The 25,728-nt window shown below is 35.0% G+C and overlaps 1 protein-coding gene across 1 annotated transcript; it reads left to right on the forward strand.

Moving 5' to 3' along the window:
* Positions 1-118: 118 nt before the first annotated feature.
* Positions 119-24,817, forward strand: LOC106103683 (A disintegrin and metalloproteinase with thrombospondin motifs 14-like). Its single transcript, XM_013283509.1, has 17 exons — positions 119-911; positions 986-1,092; positions 1,164-1,332; positions 1,989-2,154; positions 8,565-8,705; positions 8,955-9,074; positions 12,521-12,653; positions 15,911-16,083; positions 16,750-16,895; positions 17,276-17,394; positions 18,241-18,349; positions 19,515-19,885; positions 21,397-21,491; positions 22,629-22,751; positions 23,597-23,701; positions 23,948-24,080; positions 24,280-24,817. Exons 1-17 carry the CDS (start codon positions 134-136, stop codon positions 24,565-24,567), a joined length of 3,276 nt encoding a protein of 1,091 aa, XP_013138963.1. The 5' UTR covers positions 119-133; the 3' UTR covers positions 24,568-24,817.
* Positions 24,818-25,728: the final 911 nt, after the last annotated feature.

The raw sequence follows: 25,728 nt of genomic DNA on the forward strand, positions 1-25,728 counted from the left end.
TTAACTTTTTTGAATTGTGATTCTAAAACCAAAGATAATTATAACAAAGAGTAGCACGTTTACTTCCAGACGCCGATTAATTAAACCAGACATGTTAGACATGTAATACAAATAAATACGTACCTAATTAAGCATGTGTAACACGCGCGGCGATTATAAAACAAAACAGGCGCTCGCCCTTTGTTTACTAAATGACGCAGAGGCGTGGGGCATGAGGCTCGATGCAATCTACGGAGCGCGGAGTCGTTTACCTTCCATGCGACGAGACGGTCGCCATGTGCGTAGATGCGTGAGCGCAGCGGCAACGACGCGCGGCAACGGGCTCGCGCACGCGCACGGGCAGAGAGGCGGAGCCGGCGGCTGCGCGCGGACGATGGCGCGCTGGCTGTGGGCGCTGACGCTGCTGGCGAGCGCGCAGGCCTGGCGCCCGCCGGCACGGCCGCTGCTGCTCTCGCCCGCGGCGCCCATGCGCGCCACGCGCCATGCTCATTCCATACATCACATGCACCTTTTCGGATGGCACCTGGAGCTGCAGGAGAACCACGCTATCCGCTCGCCGTACTACACCGAGTGCCAGTTTTACACGGGGCGCGTGCTGTACGAGGACTCGTCCTCGGTGACAGTAACGGAGTGCGGCGGGCAGCTGTACGGACTGCTGCAGGTGGGCGGCGAGGAGTTCGTGCTGCAGCCGACGCGGCCACAAGGCAGGCAGTCGCATGTGCTGCGGCGGCGCGACGTCGTGCTGTCGGACCCGCCCGCTGCCTACAACCTCACCGGTGACACGGTCGCCGACCTCGAGTTTGACTTCGACGATGAGCCGCCCTCGCCGCATGTGCACGTGCGCAACAGTGACCACTCGGATGACGTCCAAAACTTTCATGGTTTGCGCCCGGTGACCCGCCCGGTGTCAGGTGTGTGTGCCGGTGTATAGTTTTGTTGTACAGCGCGATTGTGAATGGAAATGCATTGTATTGTTTTATTCCAGGCGTGAAGGGCCTGTGGCTCGAAATGGCTATCGTGGCCGACCATACGATGTTGAAGTTTCACGGTCAAGAGCGAGTGAAGCATTACATTTTAGCTCTAATGAACATTGTAAGTATGGTTGAGCGTGATGTTTGCGAAGTGTTGCGGCCGATAACTCATATTTATGTAATACTTTAAAGGTCAGTGCCATCTTCAATGACCCGTCGCTCAATTCAAACATAACTCTCGTCATCAACAATTTGTTTATGTACGAGGAAAAGGATCCAATTATAAAATATGGAAATGTGCGAAAATCATTAGAAGGTGCAAATAAATGGAATTACAGACATCTTATGAAGTTACCTGCAGGTTAGTTATTTCGTAATGTTTTTGACACTAAATAAGATAATGTCTAATAAATATTCAATGAACAGCTTTAGCATAAGGTTAAATAAATTATCAATACAGACAATAGATTATTCTAAGCAACTTCTTGTAGAACTTAACATGTAAAAATGTAAATCTAGTAATAATTCGTTAATTGAGGTATTCTTTGGATTTTATTATTATTATTAATATTTGTAATACTTTTGACAATTAAAAATCTTATTAACATAATTAAGAAACTTACATATTTATCTCTTATTATTTAATACCTTGGACAATGGAGTTGTGCAAAAACCCAACTAGATAATATACGTTAACAAAGTTGCGAGTTCACTCTGTGTTCATTTTACCGAAGCAATGTCAATATTGTTTTGAATGATATTCTAGAGATACGCGGGGGAACCCCTGGAAATTATGATATTGGTACATTTATAACCCCCGTTAGGTTTGTTAGATTTATTATGAGATGAACTGTTGCTATTGATTACTGATGAAATGCTTGTCCGTTTCTGCCCGTTCCCTTCTTTACTAAACTATCCATACATTTTTCGATCTTTCTTCTTTCTCTCTTTGACACTTACTCCATCTCACTACTTTCTTGTTTCATTTATTTATTTATTTTATCCTATTTTCAATAGATAGTACTGGTTGGGATGCTACCGTTTGGCTGACACGGGCGCCGTTGGGCGGGCCATCGGGCTTCGCCTCCGTCGGTGGCATCTGCACCCGCACGCGCTCTGCCGCCATCGACAGGGACGAAGGGCTTACCAGTGCTTTTGTTATCGCACACGAACTTGGTCATCTGTGAGTATTCATTAGCTTTTTAAGGTCTCAACCACTGATCTTTATAAATAGACAGGCTATACTCGTAAACTGTGGTATTTTGTGTCTATTTGATTTTCGTGAATTTGGCGCTGATGGTTCCGTTTGGTCGCGGGGAAAAGTTTTTAATGAAGTTTAAGTCGGAACGAAGTATATGTTGGCATTTTAAAATATACGCCTATCTATTTATACATATCTATGCCAACAACTAAATATAAATGTCAGTGATGTATGATGTGAACGAATGACAACAAACGTAAATCTTGGTCTGAAGATAAGCTTTACGATCGAATAACTCCAATGATGTGTTACAAAAGTAAATAACTTTTGTCGTCCATCAATCGAAAGATCGTATTTTCTGACACATTCGAAAGATAAAAATATACATTTTTATATTAATCAAGCAAAGTAAAGTAAAATTATCGATGTATTTAAACTAAAAAAACTTTTGTCAACATACGTAAATAACTATTGTTGTTCATAAAACGAAAAATCGTATTTTCTTTGACAACTTCCAAAGATAAAAATATGCACTTTTAAAATGATATCATATCAAACAAACTGACTTAACTTTTTATTATTAAATTTTTAATTTAATAAAACTGAAAAACTTTTAGTAGGCTCAGCATGTTACACTACAAATCATAGGTGATAAATTTTACTGTCGCAGTCATTAATATTGTGCAAAGCATAAAATTATTGAATTTCTATTTAATTACGTTAATAAATATAAGGAGCTATTGATTTACGATACAGGAATTTCCAATAACTTAACGTAGCAAGTAATGGCAACATTTATTTAACGAAAACAGATTTTATAATTGTGGCAGATTGTTCGCGACAAACCCTTTGAAAGGTAAATTGGCTCTCTATTCTGCCTAAACATTAATAATACTATCTTTAATTTATGTAAACATTAGAGATATTTCTTTAAATTTCAAATTGTTCTAATAAAATATAATTATACTTTCTTATTAAATTCTTAGTAACGATAAATTACAGTTTTTGTACTCTAAGAATGTTTTAGTAATGACCTCATCGTGTTTATATTTAAATGTACCAAATAACCGATAATATTCTTAGCCTATTTGCATTCTAAAAGCGAATCCCTTTGTTTTCGTTTCGATTGACGTCCAAATAACTCACAAAGTACGTTTAATATCGAACTTACAATGATATAGAGAATTGCTTAAAATAAATCTCTTGTAAGTTAACGAACATAATTTTTATTATTGTTATTTATAAAAGTAATTAGTGTTTTTTTAATTTTTAACACAACCGAATTTATTTTCTTTTACGTGACTCTTGCAAAAACAAAAGAAAATTAAAATCGCATTGTCGGCTGTCAACGAAATTAGCGAATGTCACGAGAAAAAATCTTTTACGATTATTAAATAAATCAAAAAGACATTACAACGGTACTTTTAGCCTCGAAAGAACTGAAATTACACGTCTTTGCTTTCAAGTCGATGACTTTTTAATATGATTTTTCTCACAAATCGGCCTGTCTGTAATCATGTCATTACGTAATCAATAAAGCAGGCCCCTCACGTTAGTTGACATGACGGTTTTGGCCCTACATTATCTGCAGGCAAACCATATCGCGTGTAAAACGAAATTGCGTAGTTATATTCGAGGTTAAAACCGTTGAGCAAAACCTAACGTGTGTCGCTTGCTTCAGAGGAGAGAAATTACTGAGAGATTGATGGCCGGTGATCAGAGGAAGCAAAAAATACACCTTTCGAGTGACGGCTAGCGTTATTTCTGTGGCGATTGATTCAAAGCTGAGCGATGAGGACACGCGAGGTTATTTCGTATTGCAGATGCGTTTCTCCGACGCAAGTTTACTATCAGCCGCTGTTTTATTGACATCTATCGAAAGCAATTTATCGGCTCACTGGAAAATTTCTCGACGTTTGCTTTTGATATTGCAGAGAACGAAGAGTTGTTTTACTAGGTTATTTGCCAACAAACATCTTATATTTTCACAGAGAATTTGAAATAAATTCAAAACAAAACGCATTGTTTAAGACGCATATAATTTTAATTTAAATGAAATATGCTCCACCGAAAGAAATATTTTTAGAACATCATAAAAGTCATAAAAGAAAAGCGTGTAATTCCTCTTCTCATTTAGTTGAACGCTAATAATATTTCAAGTTTACGCCGCGGCGTGACCTTTTGACGAGGATGCTGTGGCTCTGAGCAAATGTTCACTGCGGTCGTCTGTCATCGGCTCAAACAAGGGTCCCCGGGGACAAAAACGTATTACACCCCGCGCCTTATTCCCCTGCTCCTGAGTCGGTAGCAATTACGAGCTTTGTGTTATTTTTAGTTTCACCACATTATTAATGGCCAGTTTCCCAGCAACTTTAAACCATTCCTTAGCGTTTTTGATTCGATAACTTACGTTTCCGAGTTTTACTCCAATGAAACTTAAGTCAACCTGACACTGATGAATTCGTGAGTAATGGTATAGTAATAGGGAACTTTAGAAACCCAGCATAAATCGTGAATAATGTTTTTATTTCATTTATACACCAACAAATCATAGTTAATCTGGGTCATGTTTACTCAAGGACAACGTATAGTAGCATCAAGGATATAAAACTTCAAATGAATTACGATATTTGTAAAGCTTATCTCAGCCTAAATGTAAACAAACCAATAATAAACTACCGATAAAATGCCCTCCACACTCGTACAAACAAATTCTTTGATCACTTCTAACGTGACGTGAATATAAATTGGGTCATGTTTTCTAATGAATTATGAAGTTTGAAATTAATTAGCATTTCCTCAATTTTAAAGAACCATTAGTATACATCAAAGGTATTAATTTTAAAACTTGTTTTCGAAATAAACGCGAATTTAACTAATTTAAATCTAAACGAAGTCATAGTATCTAACTCACTTCGTTTCAGTAGAAAAAGGGTCTCATAGTTACATGTTGCGATTATTGCTTAGTAAACGATAGAAGCAAAAATGGTATCTCAAACACAGACAGTCGCAACCCAGAGATTGAAAACGCTGAGCTTTGTCGTAATTATTTCTTACACTTTATTGCTAGTCATTTTTAGAATTCGTTTTTTTTTTTTAATGAAACAAAAGAGGACATTTTTATCTCAGTAGTTTTATGAATCGCTAAAATTTGTAATTTTTTATGTCGAGTAAAAGGCTTTTTCATATAACTTTTATATGATATTGTGTCTCAAATACTCAAAGAATTCCGTACTTAGTTATTTATCAAGTCGGAAGGATTTATCTAATATGGCGAATATGAACTAGAATAGCAACTTCTTTAGTTTTTTAATCGACAGTAGACAAGGATTTAAGATGAAATCGTTGAGGGCTATGTCTGATAATACTCTGACATAGTTTAAGGTCTGTGGTAAAACTAACAAGATAAGCTTTAGATAAACGTAAGAGGAATCAGTTTCTGTTGCGCTGAACTTTGTATAAAGGTTTAGTTAAAATAAAATTAAAAAACTGTAAAGTATTTTATGTGAATTTATTAATATGATGCATTCTTTAATTTTATTTTCCTATTTATTCTTAACTAGCTGTTCCCATGCGGCTTCATCCGCAGGTATTTATAAAAACTGTCATTTTATCGTTTACATTTGTCAAATTATCAATAGCAAATGTTAAAATGACATGACATGACATGACAAATCTTTCTTTCTTGATGTTGGCAACAACTTATGGTCTCTTTCCCACATTATGGTTTTTATCCACAATATTTACTCCCTAAGTTTAATGGCGTGAAAATATATAGCCTAAAGCATGACGTAAGTGTAGCGCTTTTTATTAAAAAAAGTATTATTAAAAATATGCTACAATAGCTGACATCTTAGGCATCAAAGAAGTGTGTGTTTACGCTTTATTATAATAGTATAGATATACTCGTAGATATAAAAGTATAGATTTAAGATGTATCGTTGTCAGGATTTATAAATTCACATTCATACATTCTTTTAGTCGTACCCAAATAGCGGATGCCAACCAACTTTAGAATTTGCTCAACTAAGAGCGCGCGCACATCTTTGACTAAACTGTCGCACAACTGTTGTCTCGCTTTGATTCCTATGAGCTTATATGGAGGTGCGCACACTACTCGATTTTTAGTTGTGCAACTAAACTGTGCAGTGGACTGCAAAACAATCGACAATCGCACAATAGTTTTGCGATAGTTTAGTTAAAGGTGTGTGCCCGCTCTAAGACGATGGTATTTATAACTGTTGGTTTCTATTTCCAAAAACCTATACAGATATGTTTTACTACCTCTTTTTCTTCAATAAGAATGAGGAGGATGTCTATATGCTTTTGTACGTGTGTTTCGGCAATGAAATTCCACGGTTTGTCGGTTTCAACATTCCAGTCAACAACCAAGAATTTATATTGGATTACTTTATCCGATTAAGTATAGATTTCTGTATTTATTTTGTGCATTTTATTTATTTATAAAGTAATGTTTTCCGAATTCTAAATAAAACTTCATTGATCAGTTTAACGAGTGTATGTGGTTAGTTTATCTGTTAAGGAAAATAAAGTATGACAAGTTTATGGTTATCAAATGTGTTCTGAGTAATGTTTTATGATTTTGTTGAATCTTAAACGTTATTTTTTCAGTTGTGTGCAACACATTGACGCGTTACGTTAAAATAATATTTTGCAGTTAATTAAAAAGTATGAATAGTACAGTTGGTATAAAATACTTATTTCTATAACTCTCGAAGGACTTTTAAAAATGATAATTTATTTCGCACAACGCCTTTATATTTTAACTAGCTTTCGCACGCGACTCCGTTCACGTGGAGTTAAAAAAAAAACAAAAGTGAGTAGCCATGTGTTCTTCCAGACTATCCTCTACATCTATACCAAATTTCATCAAAATCCTTTCAACTGTTTGTAGCCTAAACAAACTAACAAACATCCATCCATCCATCCATCCATCTAAACGCGCATTTATAAAACTGTATGTTTCTGCTTTGAAAGTCTGAATATAATATGTGTATGATATGCTTAAGAAGGGAATCATTTACTTAGTACGCCTGATAGAGATGTATGGAAAAATAGTACAAGCTGTGCCGACTTTTCATACCGAACATGGCAAGAAGATGTATCTTCTCTACATTAATATTGCGCTTATTTTGTTAATTTGCTAAGCATAGAAAAGTTTCTGTATTCCTTTGTGAGGTGATCACGAGTGCAAATTATCGTTTACTGGTTCTAATTAATTTGTCAAAGAGAAGACTCGTGTAAAGGTTTCGTGAAATTAATTTACTCTGTGTATTTTAATCTAAGGATAAAGAATCAACAAGTAATTAATTATATCAGGAAATGTAATAGTAAAGTTCATTATTCTGATTGATGAAAAAAAAATTAGTAATTATTAATTATTTTAGTATCCTCTAATCCTTATTGAGTTAATGGAAATACAAATCCTATTTGATAAACAGATTTGAATTTGCCAAAACTTTGTTTCGGAGACGTCCCTCACTTTAAACTGAATGGATTTATTTTAAAACTTAATTAAGGCTATTCCCTCGTTTAGTGATGATTCAAATTTCATTTGAACAGACTCCGAAATCTTGGTAAGCATAATTTAATCTGCGTTTAGGTTAGTTTGCGAGATGAGTATTAATTTAATTGAATGATTTAAATTTTATAACGCATTTTATTGAATCATTCAGCTACCTGATAATGACAAGTTTGATTGTTATTGTGTAAGTACCTAGATTTATTCCAAATTTAAAAAATAAGCCATAATAACTAATATATCATTCACTAACGAAACATAATTTCATGGTACATTTTGTTCTCTAAACTTGTTTATTAAAAGAGGTATGTATATGAAAGGGTGGTGGAACTAATTACTAAGTTTTCGCGTGTTATGAATTCATATCAGATAATTTTCAAAGCGACCGCACCGCGCGGACTTTGTGCTCGTCACATTTAGTACGAAAGATAATGGTGTCATGCGTCACGGAGTCAAGATATCACATAGCGAGAATTAATTCTTTAATACCCATGAGAAATTTTGGACGAGAGCATATCATGTTGAATAAAAATGTATCTTAAAGAAGTTATGAAAAGGTTGAATTTACTTAAATGATAATTTCAATTATCTTTTAATTTAAGTCTTTACGAAGCTTGAAATCAACCTTGCGGTATTAAAATTTGTCTTAATAAAGTCGTAGCTTTGTTATTATTGCTATTAATTTTTTGGTTCTGCTTGATGACTTTACCTGAGGGTTAATTACTTTACTTAGCCAGTCGAAATTGTACATTTCATTTATAGACAGCGGCCCCACATAGGCAGAGTTGCGAAGCTGACGAAATTGTAATCTATTCAAATGGCATTATAACTAAATTTCTTTGGTTCTTAGTTTGGGTTTAACACACGACGGCGAAGGTCAATGCCAATCGGATTCGGAGCGAGGGTCAGTGATGGCTCCCACAGTTCTCGCCACGATGCATCACTTCTCATGGTCTTCGTGCTCCAAGGAGCAGTTCCACGAGAAGTCAAAGTAAGCATAACACTAAATAAGAGTTTACTACTAGTATGTATCTACTGTTAAGGGAAATTGTGTTCTATTCTATGCTGTTAAGGTATTTTTTTCTAAAATAAGCAAAAGAACTATGGTTAGGATTCACAAACTCTTAATCTCAAAATACCTTCTTAGAATACATAATGAACTTGCTTCTACTGAACAAAGTGTATTTAAAAAAATCTGCTAATATGTTAAAATATTTAATGACGTTTTTCTTTGATTTAGGAAGTGGTGGTGTTTGCACGAACGAAGTCAGGACGAAGGTGTGGAACTAGGAGGTGCCAAAGAACTTGCCAATTTTCACTTCACTATGGACGAGCAGTGCAGAACGGAATTCGGTGAAGGGTAAGTAACTAAATGGTGAACAGATTATGCTATTGACGTGTTATTAAAAATATTAAATAAAAAAATAGGTTAGGTTGTTTCTCGTCAAAAGAACATCATCATCACCAGCTCACTATATGTCCCCACCGAGGGGCTCGGAGCCTACCCTAATAATGGGGTGACTAGGCCATAGTCAACCACGCTGGCCCAGTGCGGGTTGGTTGACTTCACACATATCTTTGAATTTCTTCGCCGAATGTAGAAAATGTAGAATAGTTTTCGAGTTAATCTGAAACAAACAGCTGTCCTCTTTATAACATTGCTCAAAATTCTTCGTAGCATGAAATTTATCAAATAGTCCATATTTATGTAGACTAGAAACAAAGTTCTCTGTTTATTTAGATTTGAACAGCCAAATATTTAGAGGCGAAATAAAACATTCGACTTTGTACATAATTCTAGGATGCGATTTCTAATATTAGTGCTTTATGCATTTCTCCTGCATACAGCGGCCATTGCTTATCATAAATATTGATACGTTGTTTCCTGCTGATGTTATGAAATGAGGTTATTTCCAATTATTTATCATTTTAACTAGAATTTACTTTTGTCAGTTGAATATAAGGATTTTATAATATAACATGAGATAGACGACGTCTACGATTACATCTACTATTTTACTGTGATTTTAATGAAGTCCTATCATATTATTATATTATATCATACTAATATTATAAATGCGAAAGTTTAGATGGATGGATGGATGTTGGTTAAAGTTTGTAGCCTAAACGGCTGAACGGATTGCGATGAAATTTGGTATAGATGTAGAGGATAGTTTGAAAGAACACATAGGCTACTCACTTTTGTTTTTTTTTTAATTCTACGCGGACGGGGTCGCGGGCGAAAGCTAGAAGTATAATATTTATCTACAGATAAAATCAAATAAGGCAATAGTTCTAGTTGTCCTATCCAGATATATTTTGGAATCAATTATAAGATCTACCATATTAACCAAATTTTAATAGTCAATATAATTGCATATTACATAAATAATCTTAAAAAATAAATACTGAAAGTACAAAAAACTGTTATGTAACTAGAAATAGGGTAAACACACCAGTAATTGGCTCGCTACAAGATGTCGACTTGTCCGTCTCAATAAGAGTTGCCGAATACAGCGCGTGTTGCGAAGCGACATCTGGGGCAGGGATTTTTCCGATAATCCATTTACGTATAATGAAATTCGCGGGCACTCGTCAGCCGAGCGAATAGTTACTTTTATTATAGCTACAGGAAAAAATCTTTTTTCTCTCCTTTTCTATAAGTCAGCACAATAGATAGTACTGATAATAAAAAGTTAATCTAATGACTAATACGATAAATGAAGGAAAATAAAACTGTACATGAATCAACGATACTTTTAGGTATAAAATAAAAATTCAGGACTGAGGAAAAAAGTACTTAAAACTATTTATTTAAATGTGAATAAAAAAATGGATTTTCTTTTTACTAGAGTAGCAAAAATTTAGTCTCAAGATGAGAATGAGACAGATTCTCAGTATATCATAGCTGTAACCATGCACAAAACGCTAAGACTTCCTCGATGAGCGGTAAACTACTATAAAGAGAAAAGTTTTATATTTTTTCATAAATAAAATATGACAATTAACGTACAAATATCGCAGTTTAATGATAATTGATAACAAAAATATATTTAAAGCCAGACGATATACGTATATTAACAATAGCCTAAAAATATAACCCAAGGTAATATAAATGTAATTTAACTATTCGTGTGACATCAACAAGGAAATAATAAAGAACCTGAGTGGCACAGATAAGTTGTCAACGAAGCGTATTTGAACATGAGTCACTCCTTATTTGTTAAATCGAGCGAAGCGGACACATTTATTAAAACTAATATTAATAAAAAATGACAAATCTCAAACTATTCTCACGTTATAGCATATACTAAACTATCGCACAACTGTTTAGTCGCGCTTCGGTTCCTATGAGCTTGTATGGTGCACATACTACTCGATTTTTAGTTGTGCAACTAAATAGTTCTATAGACTGCAAAACATGCGACAATCGAAAAAGTTGCGAGATAGTTTAGTCAAAGGTGTGCTCGCTCTAAATGGACGATCCTTTTTTGTTATTAGTGCCTATTTCCACTGAGTGCTTAACTGCGTAACACTGCGCTAATATTATTTTGCAAATATTTTAGCCAACATATGGCAGTCGTGATTGCGCCAATAGTAATGAAACATACGATTCTATGCAAATGGCCGGCTCGGTCGACGCGGCAATAAGTGGAAATAAGCATTAACTAATTCCAACGACAAATGGAGTCAATTAAGTAAATGTTTTTCAAACCATATAAAAATGTTATAGTTACTAAACTCCGCAACGTAGTAATAATAATTTAGTTACGTATTTTAGTTACGTCTCATGTAATACTGCAAAACAATAAAATCGTATAATTCAAAGACGTTTGCACGTAGAAAAAATGGCATACGCACGAAACAATAACCTCCTTCGTATGGGAAGTCTGTTAATATCATCGTCATCTTCCTCCTTATCCTACTCCCGTAGCGTCAGCGCAACAAGTTTTTGTCATCATAATACGTCACCTCAGTCATCACTCCCTTTTTGATCATGTCACCTTTCACGCAATCCATCCATCTCTTTTTAAGTCTACCTCTACCAGTATATACTTCCACGCTCATAACTAACGTTCTCCTTGTAACATGCGATTCATCCCTCCCCATAACATGCCCATACCATGCTAACCTTTTACTCCTTACCTTCTCTACCACTGGGGCTGCTCTCAAATTTCCTCTAATATAGTCATTTCGTATCTTATCCATTCGTGTTAACAAAAGTAGAAATAAAATCACCAAAAGATGAACTATGCTTTAAATTCTGATTCCTTTCTTTCTTTCCTCTGTTATGAGTCTTTATTTGTTTCTAACTCTTAATTACACTGAAAAGACCTATGAGGCCTTGGCCGACTGAGCTCAACATGTATGTGTACATAAAAGGAACACCATTAAACACCTATATACGGAAGTCGAGTCAATTGTTTGTAACGCATGAGTCACAGGAATTCGGGTTGGGCCCAACTCCAAACTATAATTTGAGGCTAATTATCTTGAACAAAGGACCTTAGATTGTTATCTGCGGTATGGGATGGTTCAGTTTAAATAATTGAACATAATTGCTTCTTATGTTTGTTCAGCATTAGTCCAAAAAGAACTATGCGAGAATTATCCTTGTGTATTATCCGTCCTTGTTTAAATAAAAATACACACGTAAATAAAAAACGAAATTTAACAGCAGTCATTTATTTTAATATGTCCAGTATACCTTTTTCATCAGGATTAATCATTAACAAGGGAATAAAATTGGGGAAACTTATCGTGACATTTGACAGCGTAAAGTTTGACAGTTATGTTTGTTGTCAGGTTCTCCGTATGCAAATCTATAAAGATGAGATCTGTTTGCGCCAAGCTGTGGTGCGCCCATCGCGCCATGCCGCACGTCTGCCGCTCGAAGCGCGCGCCGCCGCTAGAGGGCACGCGGTGTGGCACTAATAGGGTAAGTGCACTAGTAATTGACCAGAAAATAGTTTGACGTTCTACATGTTATAACTATTTTCAAAAAAGGGACATTAAATTATATCTTTTTACTTCTACACTATTGGAGAAACATATGTTTAATGGATAGGTGCAAAATTTACAATTTCATAGAAAAGAAGCTTGCAGAAGAATGTTTCAAGGCGCTTAATGCTTAGTAAACCCTTTTCAATTTTTTTTTTGTGATAAGCAAAAGCGGGTTTTAATGATTTTTATTTTTACCACATATAAAAGAAATAATTTTCTTTCTTACATAAACGTTAAATGATTTAAAGTTATAGGAAAAGGTTTTCTTTTGCTAAATTCCGTATAACACCGAATCAAATGGCATATAGTGGTACAAATGCAAAGTTAATGCTTCTGAAAGCTGTTCTGTTTTCAACGAGGTTTGTACGCGTTCGTACGTGCCGTTCATAAATCCAACCACTTAGTTGTGACGTATGAAATGCAGACATTTTTGCGCTTAGATTCAATATGAAAATAAGAGTACTTTGGCATTTATATATATCGCTCGCGTATTGCATTATTTTATTCTAACATTCCATTTCATAGACTTATCTTTTCAAAAACATCATTTGGCTAGACAAGAAAAACATCATTTAAAAAAATATTTAATTCATTCTTTTCTCACAGATATTATGCTAACCTTATTCTTATAACAACAAAATGTAATATAAAAAATACTCTATTTGTTTCTGCTGCAATATTATAACTTTAAATAAAAACTTCTTTGTGACTGTAAATGGGAGTATATTTTTCTTCGAACATTAGACCTGTATACCAACCAGTACAGTAAACTGCTTTATTTGTACCTTAAAGACATGGCCCAACATTATCCCAGGCCTGTGTATCTCTATAGATTGTAATAAAAAACCAAGACTCACTGATTATAAACGATATACTTAGAACTTTATAAGTTGTACAGTTGAGACTGGTTTTTGTACATAAATGGTTATCGTTCCTATACTTAGGTCTGATATGGCTATCGGTTGGCAAATAACTTGGAGATATTTCGCCTCGGTTTGTTTGATACAAACATTTGTTTTAACACTTGATAAACCTTGGATCAGAGGCTGAGTGCACTTTGATATAAGTATTTACTGCTGAAACACGTACATGTTGTGATACATTTTATTCCCTCTATAAAAAAATAGATATCAATACAAACGTTTACGGATAATCTATACATCTATCTATACTATTATAATAAAGCGTAAACTCACACTTCTTTGTTTCCTAAGATCTTAGCAATTACAGCATATTTTTGAATAATTCTTTTTTTAATAAAAAGCCCTACAATTGCTTCACGCTTTAGGCTATATATTTTCACGCCATTAAACTTAGGGGTAAATATTTTGGATAAAAACCGTAATGTGGGAAAGAGACCATAAGTTATTGCCAACATCAAGGAAGCAAGGTTGCCATGATTTGACATCATGTCATGTCATTTTGACTAATGAATGAATAATTTGACAAATGTAAACAAAAAAGATTTTTTTATAATTTTATGCGGATGAAGTCGCATGGGAACAGCTAGTATAACATAATTCTTTATTTACGTACAATTAACTCAATTAATTCGGCAGTATACTGAAACGAATCTTAAACACCGTTCTAAAACGCCGTCAACATTTTAATGGAGTTTCGAGTTTGTCCTGAGTCTTATTATTTAAAACGCTGTTCAATTTTTAAAGCTCGTTTTAGTATTCGGCAACAGTCGACACGTGTTACTCAATGCCAGTTAATAAAATATCTGCAATTTAAAAGACATTTATTATAGCTCGTAAGAGGTCTTTTACAGACGCTTAAGTGTTGAAAACAGATGTCTAAAAGCTCTCTGTAGTCATCAGGAATCTGGTGCAATGGAATCACGTCGTAAAATTGCATTCGTTGATAATAAATGTTATAAACCGCAAATGTGTTGTATTTTCTAATGTAAGCTGTTTTTGATAAATAAAATATTTACTTTATAATTATTTAAAACCAAATTTGGCTGAGAAGTTTTATAAGAAATAATATTGAGGTGCATAGAGCTTCAAATGAAAATTATAACAGACAGATCATAATTACGTTAATGTTTAAACATTTTTCTTCTTTAAAATAAACATTTATGGCCTAATACAATGACTTTTAACTACTAATCAATACTGATTATAAAATGAGAAAATTAATAAAATACTCGTACAGTAATACATATTCAAAGTACAAATTACAAAAAAAGATTGTAGCAAACATTGCAGACTTAATTAATGCTTCACGATGAACGCTTGCATCACGACCCTACGAAGCGCGTGTAAAGTGGCCAGTGCTTCGCTCAATGCAAAAACGTATTCCAATGTAATGCAGATATGAGTGCATATGACTGCAACTATGGATTCCATCAACGTATAATTCGTACACGCCGCGCGTTCGTGCGTCCGCATAAATTCATTGAAACCCTTTTGGAATGCATTTCGAGTTTGAAGTGAGAATTATAATTCGTCTTTACACGTGTGAAATATTTTATGCACAGAAAAATAATAGTTTATGGTTTCTAATTTAAATAGTATTTCTATTTAAGTGTTATTTTTTTTATTCAGGTCTTTATAATAGCTGATTAAATAAATAAATCGATTAAATAAATAATTCAAGTTGGCTTGTCAATACAGGACATAACTTTTAACATGTTATTTGCTGCGGTGGCTAAAAATATTCCTTGTTTTGTAAAGAATATTACAATTTGTATTGCCATTGTTTAAGATATTCATCGTTATTTCTTAAAGGACAGGAAATCAGGTCTGGAATATGTGATTCCAACAAGCCCTTTTGTATTACGTGCACATAAACCGTCCATTGACCAACATCCCGTGCTAGAGGGCGCTGCACTGTAAAGGTATAGGGTTACCAATTCACGGCGAAATGCAATATCGCATCATACGGCTCGCAAAGCAACAGACCTCATTTTATGACCACCCGAAGAAAAAAATTCTTATTAAACCCATTGATGGATTACGTTTTATGACTGATTGTCTGTGCTGAATAAATGTCAAGGGAAAAGTTTGAGGTAGAAATGTATATCTATATAGAAATATCTATACGACCCGATTGAGAGTATTAGATCCTTCCCGAAGTTAGGAGATGACTAGACCATAGTCAAACACACCGGCCCAGTTCGGGTTGGTTGAGTATACACATGTATTTAAAATTAGAACAAGATTAACGTAGTTAACTTTATTACAGTGGTGCGTTGACCATGTGTGCGAGTTGATGCCGGGTCACGGTGGTGAAGGCAAAACTCACGAAGGGGAGGGTCCAGGCACCGCGGAGTGGAGCGAGTGGGGAGCGTGGAGCGAATGCGACGCCGACTGCGGGTACGGCATCAGGACACGCACACGACGCTGTCGGTACAAAGGGTAAGCAGAGACAGTAAACGACAGTTGATATTTGTTCGCGATGTCTTCTAAAATTAATGGACACCACGTACTGTATCTTTGGTAAGATATTAAATAATGTAACAAAATGTTAATAGTTTGTAATAAAAGATTACATTTGATGGTATTGTAAGGCAAAATTCAATTAATGTTCTTTAAATTATTAGCAATTCTTGTGTTATGCGCCTTTGTATTTTTCTGACATAAAAACTATTAACATAGAATCTCCTAATAGCTTAAGCATTAGTGTGCACTGGGTTTAATTTAAATATTTGTAAGAAGTCTAATGTAAAATGAAATGATATAGATTTGCAACGGAAGCAAGTAAAGCTCAGTAAATCTCTTACACGCTCCATCCATCAAATCGGCTTCAATCTGTAAACACGGCCGTACAACAAATAAGCGACATGACTGGATACGACTGGATTGGCTTGTCTTCGCAAACGATTACCTCTAAATTACTTTTGCAAGCCACTGTACACTAGAGGAAAGATCTTGATATTTTACGCAACATTTAATGTTGATTTTTAAATAGGATTTATTTTATTTAAGGCAATCTCGCGCTACTGCATGTACTATTTGCACCGTGTTCTAATCACGCAGTTATTCCCTCAGTAGAAAACAGGTCTAAATTCATTTAAATTTCAGGTCGGTCTCTGAGAGTGCTTGCGAGGGCGCCGGCTCCCAAGTGTCGGTGTGCTGGAAGGGGTCCGCGTGCGCGGCCACGCGGGACATTCGCGCTGACATGTGCGTGCGGCAGGCCAGCCACCTCATACCCCACGTGCAACCAGATGGTAACGCATTAATGCACTTGGCTGTACATTATTTTTGCACACCACTGTACCTACATGTTCTCGACTGTACAAACGATGACTGACAGCGAACATGATACTGTAATGAATAACCGAACTGATGAAGGTTCGAAGAAAAAATTAATGAGCTTGTTCCAACATGTGATGTACATTAAAGGTTTCAATTTAAAGGTCAGCGCTGATTGACGAAGTAATTTTAAATGCGTTCAAGTGTATTTTATGTTTACTGGACAGTAATCGAATGAAAAATGGAGTTTACATTGTGATTTTAAGACAAACTAATACCCAAGATTTTTTTCAAGAAGAGTTATAGGTCTATTTGAATTATTGTCTACGGAAATAATTAGAATTTTACTTACCAGAGTCAAAAAACTGCGAAGCATGGTGTGTAGACTACGCCGGAGGGGAGCCTTCTAAATTTGGACATCTGCCTGACGGTGCGCCTTGCAGCTACCAGAGACCGTTTGACCTTTGCTCACAGGTAATGTAATTTAAGGTTTATTTTTATTTAATATGTAATTTAAAACAGCTATAAACGATGATTAGAAGATATTCAAATACGAAAGTGGAAACCAAAAGAACTTAATCTACTTAAAGATTAGTTCTAATGTTTCTATTTCTAACAATGTTAAATTGATGAAGTTTGCACCTACCGCAAAGGTTCTAGGAATTGTAAACAGCAGCATTTGATAGAATCAACTTACAGACATGAAATATATTGTTTCCACCGCCGTCGTGGAACTCAGACTAATCGTAGTAATTGTACAAATATTTCTTTATAATACATGTACGAACTGTATAGTATCTAATTAAAAAAATATAGTGTACGTATAAATACAGTTTATAGTAATTTTAGCAATACACTTGAATATTTTTAATGTGGTTTTAATAACTTTGGTTTCCACCTTCGTCACTTTTTGACAGCTCTTGATTATATTCAATAGGTATTCAAGATCCAGGAATTTCAGTCACACGGAATTAAGTGTGGTCGCCAAATCAAAAATTAAAAACAAAAAATCTTGAACTAAAATACATAGTATTTCAACGAAGAATAAACAATCTTTATTGTAAATTTCATAACCTAAATTTTTCTCCCTTGATCAATTTTGCGTTTAATGGCGTCAGTAAAAACGCTAGCATCGCGTTTATTATTATTACATTCTGAAGTACCACGCAAATACAACACAACTCCTAAAAAAGAATAAATAAAAAGACAAAACAATCCAACTCATGCGTCAATCTTCAGTATTTCTTAATATAGATTTTCCCATCAATTCCACAACACAGGAAGTTATTCATTGATATAAATAATTTAACATTTTCACAGGGTACATGTGTTAAAGGACAATGTAACGCGACGGATCCGGCCTGCAACTGGTGCCCAGATGGTTACTGTAATAACAATACATATGTTTATACTCGAACACTTGGAAAAGGTAAAAACGTTGAACATTTTTTTAATAATTCGATTCTAAAATTAAAATATAAGAAATAAATTCAAATCAACAATCATTTACATAAAAATTAAACCCAAAAATGCTACTTTCATATATCTGTCTATGTATACTATAAAACTAGTGTGTGTTTGTAATATCAAATGAAAAATTCCAGATTTCGGAAAGATAATGTATTTGCGTTCCTGATAACGTAAATCGCATTTGAAAAAATGTTGTCTGTCTGTCTGTCGGTTAGGAAGCCGCGTTTGTTACGGGTAATCTCCGAAACGGCTGGGCCGATTTCGACGGGACTTTCACTGGAGGGTAGCTGACAGGCTATTTTTTTTATTTCGCGCTGTCAAAATGGCGTAACGGGTGGTCCAAATTTGCGCCAACGAAGTTTGCGTGTGACAGCTCGTTTACATCAAAATTTAAAACTCCACTCTATTATAGTTTCATCACAACCTCATTATTGGTTTAGAAACCGAATTGGACAGATGACACAAACATTGATTTTTGTAGTAAAATGGTTTTAAATTTAAATGGCACATAAAAAGTACTAAACGTCTCTTCTTTGTTTGATGATCTCACATAGAATGATAGATGTGGTTAAGACGAATCTATTCGAGACTAAATATTTGCGTATCTCACAAATGTTTATTTTATTATCGCTTGAGTGCGTTGTGTATCTTTCGCCTCCTTGACATTGCATACAGACATGAGTGGAATATAAAGTTAAAAATACATTTTATAGAACTGATGAATCAAATAATCATACTTCATACTAATCATACTAATATTATAAATGCGAAAGTGTAGATGGATATTTGTTAGAGTTTGTAGCCTAAACTGCTAAACGGATGTCGATGAAATTTGGTATATATGTAGATGATAGTGTGGAAGAACATATAGGCTACTTATTTTAGTTTTTTTTATTCCACGTGGACGGAGTCGCGGGCGAAAGCTAGTAATAGATAATAGTCGAAACCCGATGTTAATGGAGTTAGAAGTCTAAACGGCTCAATGAATATCGATGAAAGGCATAGATGTTGAACAAAGTCTGATAGAACACATAGGCTACTTACTTTTGTTTTTTGTGTTCCAAGCAGACGGTGTCGCGGGCATTAGCTAGTTATTAAATATGTAATAAAACCTTTTGTTTTAGGTTGGTCACGTTTAACGGTGGTACCACACGAGGCCCGCTTGCTATCAGTCCATCTGTCCACACCGGTTGCATTGAACATCGCGATCCGAGAACGTAAAAAGAACAGACCTATCTTGGAGCTGGCGAAACATCATGCCAAACGATTTGAACTAGAAAATAAAGAAGATAAATATTTGAAGTATGATCCTAATGTGCCACAGAACCTGCAGATAATAGAGGTAGATAGCAACGTGATAAATATCAAGGAGGGGGATAGGTTTGGATGGGAGGGGGAGGTAGTTGCTGCAGGTAGCCAGGTGCGGTGGAAGCAGACCGATAATGACATCTTTATAACATCGGACTCCCGGCTACAGACGGATTTAATGATTATGGTAAGTGGAATTGGCATTTGGAACGAAGGTAGTTAATAAATCTATGTTTCTCACCTGGTTTATTAGAAATCGTTCTAACACCGACTAGTAGTAATTTAATGTTCGGTTGTGAATAATTTATTTATCTAATCACACGTTTAAAAGTTTTATATGCTCTTCGTAGAAAAAGATTCAGAAGTAAAATTGTATGTTTTCAACTCTTCTTTAAATTACAAAATCATTGAAGGCAAATTTGACCAGAAATAAAATGGTTTCGTTCAAAGTTATTTGTAAAGGGTCGTAATTCAAAACGTTTGTGAATCGGGATTTAATTTCTGTTTTTAAAGCAATAAAATTGTGGCCTTAAATTCTTCAGGAGAAATTAAATTTATAGACAAATTAACTAATACATTGATAGCATTTATTAAGCACGTAATTTATGTTATACCTTTTTGGACCTGTCACACCAAATTGTAAATTATCTGATAACAATCCAAAGTGTAAATGGATATATGTGATGGAAATATCGGATTTTGTTCCTTTATCTAACAGTGACGTCGTTTTAAAGCTATCTAAGCCTCTATCAGTCAGTGGTGGGACAGACCCTTAGTATTGTATCATAAAACTTTTTTTTTTAGGTATTTTCATGACTTTTGAAGTTTAAATCCTCCGAAAAATAATCGTCTTAGTCCAACAAAGGGTCCAACTACTAAATGCTTAACGAAGCGAATCGTTTCATGACGAGGGTTAGAGCGTAGACAGTTTTAATTATTCAACGATGTTCCGAACTCGGATCACAAACTTTGCGACGAAAATCACCGTAACGCCTTTAATGTAAAGTTTAAACCGTTTTGTTACACTGTTAGTTATCGTAAAAGTTATACTACTAAATTTTATCGTAGTTAAGTTAAAGCCTATCAACAATAGCCTTGTTGGATGATCTAGTGAGAAGTTTATTAAAGCCTAGTTGTTGCTCGCAACTTCGTCCGCGAGCATTTAAAAAAAATGTAAAAATATAGTAACTTATTACTGATAACATAGCCTTTTTTGCAAGAATTTTAAAAATCGGCCCAGTATTTTTTGAGTTGTTTCAATACATACAAAAATACAAATCTTTCCTCTTTATAATACTAGTATAGATGAGTTAAAATTAAACACTTTATTGAGTTGACAGGCTCGTTTATTATTGGTTGAACCAGTGTGGACATAACAATAGCTGTTATTTCAAAAATGTGTAGTTCTAATATAATATTATCTTCATCATTATTCTTCATCTGCCCACTGTTAGAGATAGGCCTTCCCTAATACCTTCCACAGGTATGATATACTAATATTATAAATGGGAAAGTTTAGATGGATGAATGTTTGTTAGAGTATGTAGCCTAAACTGCTGAACGGAAATCGATGATAGTTGGCATGGAAGCAGAGGATAGACTGGAAGAATATAAGCTACTTAGTTTTTCTTTAATTCCAAGCGGACGGAATAGCGAGCGAAAGCTGTTGTACCTATAATTTAATGTTGTCATTTTCAGGCTGCTCCAGAACGGCCGTTGGAAGAGAAAATCTCCGTAGTAGTGTCAGTCAACTACAGCACACCCGCACCGAAAGCGCGACCTATGGAATACAGGTATTCACAAAGTATTATATTCTATTCAGAATGAAATTTCAGTGAGCTCTCTGGGTTACACTGCCGTAGTTATAGGTGAATCTATACATATAATAAAATTGGAGTGTTTTTTTTGTAATTTCAAAGGAAAAATTCTAAATTTCGGGAAGATGATGTATAATGATAACGAAAATCGTATTTGAAAAAAAAAATGTCTGCCTGTTTGTCCGCAAGCCATGTTTGTTACGGGTAATCTCCAAAACGGCAAAGCCGATTTCGACTGAACTTTCAATAAAGGATAGATGACATAGATCATTATAGGCTACTTTTTTTTAATTCCGCACTGTCGAAATGGCGTAACGGCTCGTCGTTAAGTTCCCTTACATTTCAGATCACTCCTATAAACATAACACTTAAAATCTTTAATACAAAATCTTTACCGTTTGCTTTTATATCCTCTGTGATACTCAAAAATTTATCAAGAAATCTTTAGTAGTCTTTGATTATTACTATTTTCATTTTAAACATCTTCATTATTCATATTTAAAGTACCGTAGTACAATAAACTTTTTACTATGTTCATTTTAAAAAGGTCTAGTAATGCGGTTCAACCCGCATGTCGTAAAACATATATCTAAAGCAAATTGGCTTCCTGCCATACCAGAGCCCGCATTAAACTGAGACCATGTGGCTAATGTTAAGCTATACTCGGAAATACATTTTACATTTCATAGACGATATTAAATGAACTCGATGGTACAACTAGGTTTACTAATTCTGTTATTTTGAAAGTGAAAAGATTTATATAAAAACATAAGCATTACGTAAACTCTAAACGTAATTTGGTATCTGACCATTCCAATTCGAAAGCTAGAATATGTAACTTTCCCTTTTTTTAGAAGTTTATCCTTTAGATCTAATTTCCTGTTGCCAGCCAGTCTGACTACTGTGGCTTCCTTTTTATTAGGTTGTTTTTAACTAACAACACGAAGCTCTTAGCTTGTACTAGGATGTAGTTTACTTTATAGTTTGACGGAATTTAAAGTCTACCATGTGATCGGAAATTCGTATTCTTAACCATTAGGCTATTATTTTCCAGCGTGTCGTATTTCAACTGCAGCTATTTAACAGGTATTAAAGGTATATTCTGTTCTACAGATGGCCGGGTGACCGCGGGCCGTGTTCAGTGTCTTGCGGTGGCGGCATGCGCTTGGTGCGACAGCGGTGTCCACGCGAACAGAATTGTCCGCCCACGCGCTACGAGCGTTGTAACTCACACAGGTAATTCTACATTATAAAGGACATATTGAAAGATGTATTAATAAGTTTGTTATAACATTGTTTATCTAGGATAGTGGTCGAGCACTAGGGTTCTTCATCCATCATCTATCCATCCATCTAAACTTACGCATTTATAATATTAGTAAGATATTAAAATTTGAAGAAACCAAAAAAAGAAATATAAGTAAATCTAAGCGTAATAAAATCTGGTAACAAGGTATTAACGAAACAAGACAAGCTGTTATGTCTGAAACAGTCCGTCAGTAACTTACGTTAACATCGTAATTAATGGTCCAATAATGGACGCCATTCGCTGCGAAATCTATTTTGTTGGCAGACTTCAACTAATTGCTGCGATAATGGGCATTTGTTAGTGTTTACGACTGTGCTTAGTTGAGAACTACGCATTACGGGTGCCAAGTCTTAAACTATAAACTTTGGAACATAAATACAATTTACGCAAACGAAGAAGTTTTAGACGTTTTAAGAAGGGATTCAAAAGACCTCCACGCCTTTGTATTACTCGTATAATTTTTCACAAAAGTTTATGATCTCAAAGTTTTTCTCAACGAGTTTTTTTGCAAAGGATTAAAACTGAAAAGAAAGGTCTGTGAATCTGTAAAATATTTAGAAACTTCAAAGAGTTAGCACAGGAAATAAATTTTGATTTACTACAGAGTATCAATTTAAAAATTATTTTGCTTAGGACGTTAACAAGCTCCCGTAAACATTAGGCAAAAGCCTAATAGACTTAAAAATACTTTAAAATATGCATTATAATTAAAAAAAACAACAAGAGAAGAGAGTATAAAAAATACTAACGTTAGTACTTTTACAATTTTTAGTTGTGAATTCATGTGGGCGCCGGGTGACTGGGAGGAGTGCAGCGCCACCTGCGGTGCTGACGGCGTACAAGAGAGACAACTATTCTGTGTACCTGCTAATATTAGGTAGTTGATTTTAATTTATTTTAATCACCTGAATATTGTTAACTTATCCTTTCATCATTGGACCCACCATCTTCATTCCAATAAGTCTAAAGAAGTTTTCCGAGGTCAATTATCATAGTAAATTCAGTCTTAGAATAAATATACAATCCTGAAGACAATCAATGAAACCACTCTTTTACTATATCTCTTCGCAAATAGAACAACTATAAGCATCCAACTGTTATGCCACAAACGTTTTTCTTGCAGTGTATTAACAAAAAAAGAACTGGTACGGCGTAGTGTATCGCCGGCGCTGTGCCCGCCGAGCAAGCCAGAAAAGCAGCAGCCTTGTAACCGCCTGCCCTGCCCCGCCTACTGGCAGGAGATGCCCTGGACTCCGGTAAATAGCCTAGTCTTCGCCTAGCCATCTAATTATGAAATGTTTGTTTCATAGCTTAAGTTAGACAAAGGCACTTATTCCTAAAACTTTGCACAAGTTAGCACTTGACATCTGATCAAATTCTGGTATAGAAACTAATGCAGAAAAGAAAAGTATGGAGGATTTAACTAAAACTATATATTTTAATTCCAAATTTCAGTGTTCAGCGACATGTGGACGAGGTATCTCGCAACGACCACTGGTGTGTCCAGCGTCAGACGAGAGGCTGTGCGGGCCGAAGCCCCGTGAGCACCGACGCCGCTGCAGATTGCGCCACTGCCCGCCCCCAGAGCGACTACTCACGCACTGTCCCGCTAGCGACGGCACGCAGTACTGTGAACTCTTCGCTCGAGACCAGCTCGAAAGGAACTGTGTTGTACCTCCCTTTCGGAAGTACTGCTGTAACGCCTGTCGTGCTATTGAACCCAACTCGGATAAGGGCATTTAGTGTACTGCTTGCTATGCTGACGTAGGTTGGTAAAACTAGCGCTTTTAGCACGACTAGTTGGTTCTTGTGTGAATCACATGCGTGAAGCCTTCAAACCAAATGGGGTAACGACGTTCGATCGCAAAGAAAAGCTTTTCGGTTATCTTACAACTAGAAGCATTACAAATTCCGATCGTTGAAGAGGACTCTTGGAATTAATAGGGTTATAGGTAAAGTAGAATTTTGATATAGATTTTTTTACCATCTATATGGAATGAGATTTGTTTAGATGATAGTTGAGTGGACCTAATAGATTTAGACGCTATCACAATGTCACATTTGCATTTTATGGCACAATATTATAAATAAACATACACATTATGTACAAATCTATGTAATATTACTTTAATCGTTTAACACAAAAGTAAAAAATCAATTAAAATGTAATACTAATATAACATGATTTAGATTGTTTCGGTGAATGTAGTTATGTAAATTAAATTTACTTTGAGTAGACGAAAAAATGTAATAAATCACTGTACTTCAAGTTAATTGAATATTTGCGCCTCCCTTATTTTATTAAGTAAATTTACGATACATTATGTATTTCGTATATAACGCTTACAAACAAGGTTTTATATTTATTTTGGTAGGACGTAGAACCTTCACGAATGAATATTTAATTTAAAAACGATGTAACCAGTATTTCGGTAATTGTGTTATTTTATAAATATTTATGTAAGTAATTTTAAGTTTCTTTTTATAATGTTTTTTAATAAGTAACGGAACGAAGTGCCATATTGTAATGTACACGACTTCCAAAATAAACATTTCTAATTATTCCACCATTTTATTTTAAAACAATGAAAACGCTATTATAATAATTATCTACAAAAATAGTAAAAATTATGTTTTAACAATAGTTATAAGGAATCGTATAAAAAAAAACATAAAAATAAGTTGATCCAAATGAAAAAATTCACAAATCCTGAAACAGATTTACTGTGCGTAATGTAAAAAGCTAATTTCGTTTCTGTGCGTATTTCTCGCAAATTTATTTGAAATCGTAATAAAACGCACCGGCGCGTCGCCGTAGCGTTGTACCCCGCTCCCCGCTCGGGTGACGGTTACCCATTTATTAAATTCTGCAACCATGAGTTATTTAGAAGACCACTCGAATCT

The sequence above is a fragment of the Papilio polytes genome, unplaced genomic scaffold (genome assembly GCF_000836215.1).
Source record: "Papilio polytes unplaced genomic scaffold, Ppol_1.0 DF823731.1, whole genome shotgun sequence".
NCBI classification, from domain to species: Eukaryota; Metazoa; Arthropoda; class Insecta; order Lepidoptera; family Papilionidae; genus Papilio; species Papilio polytes.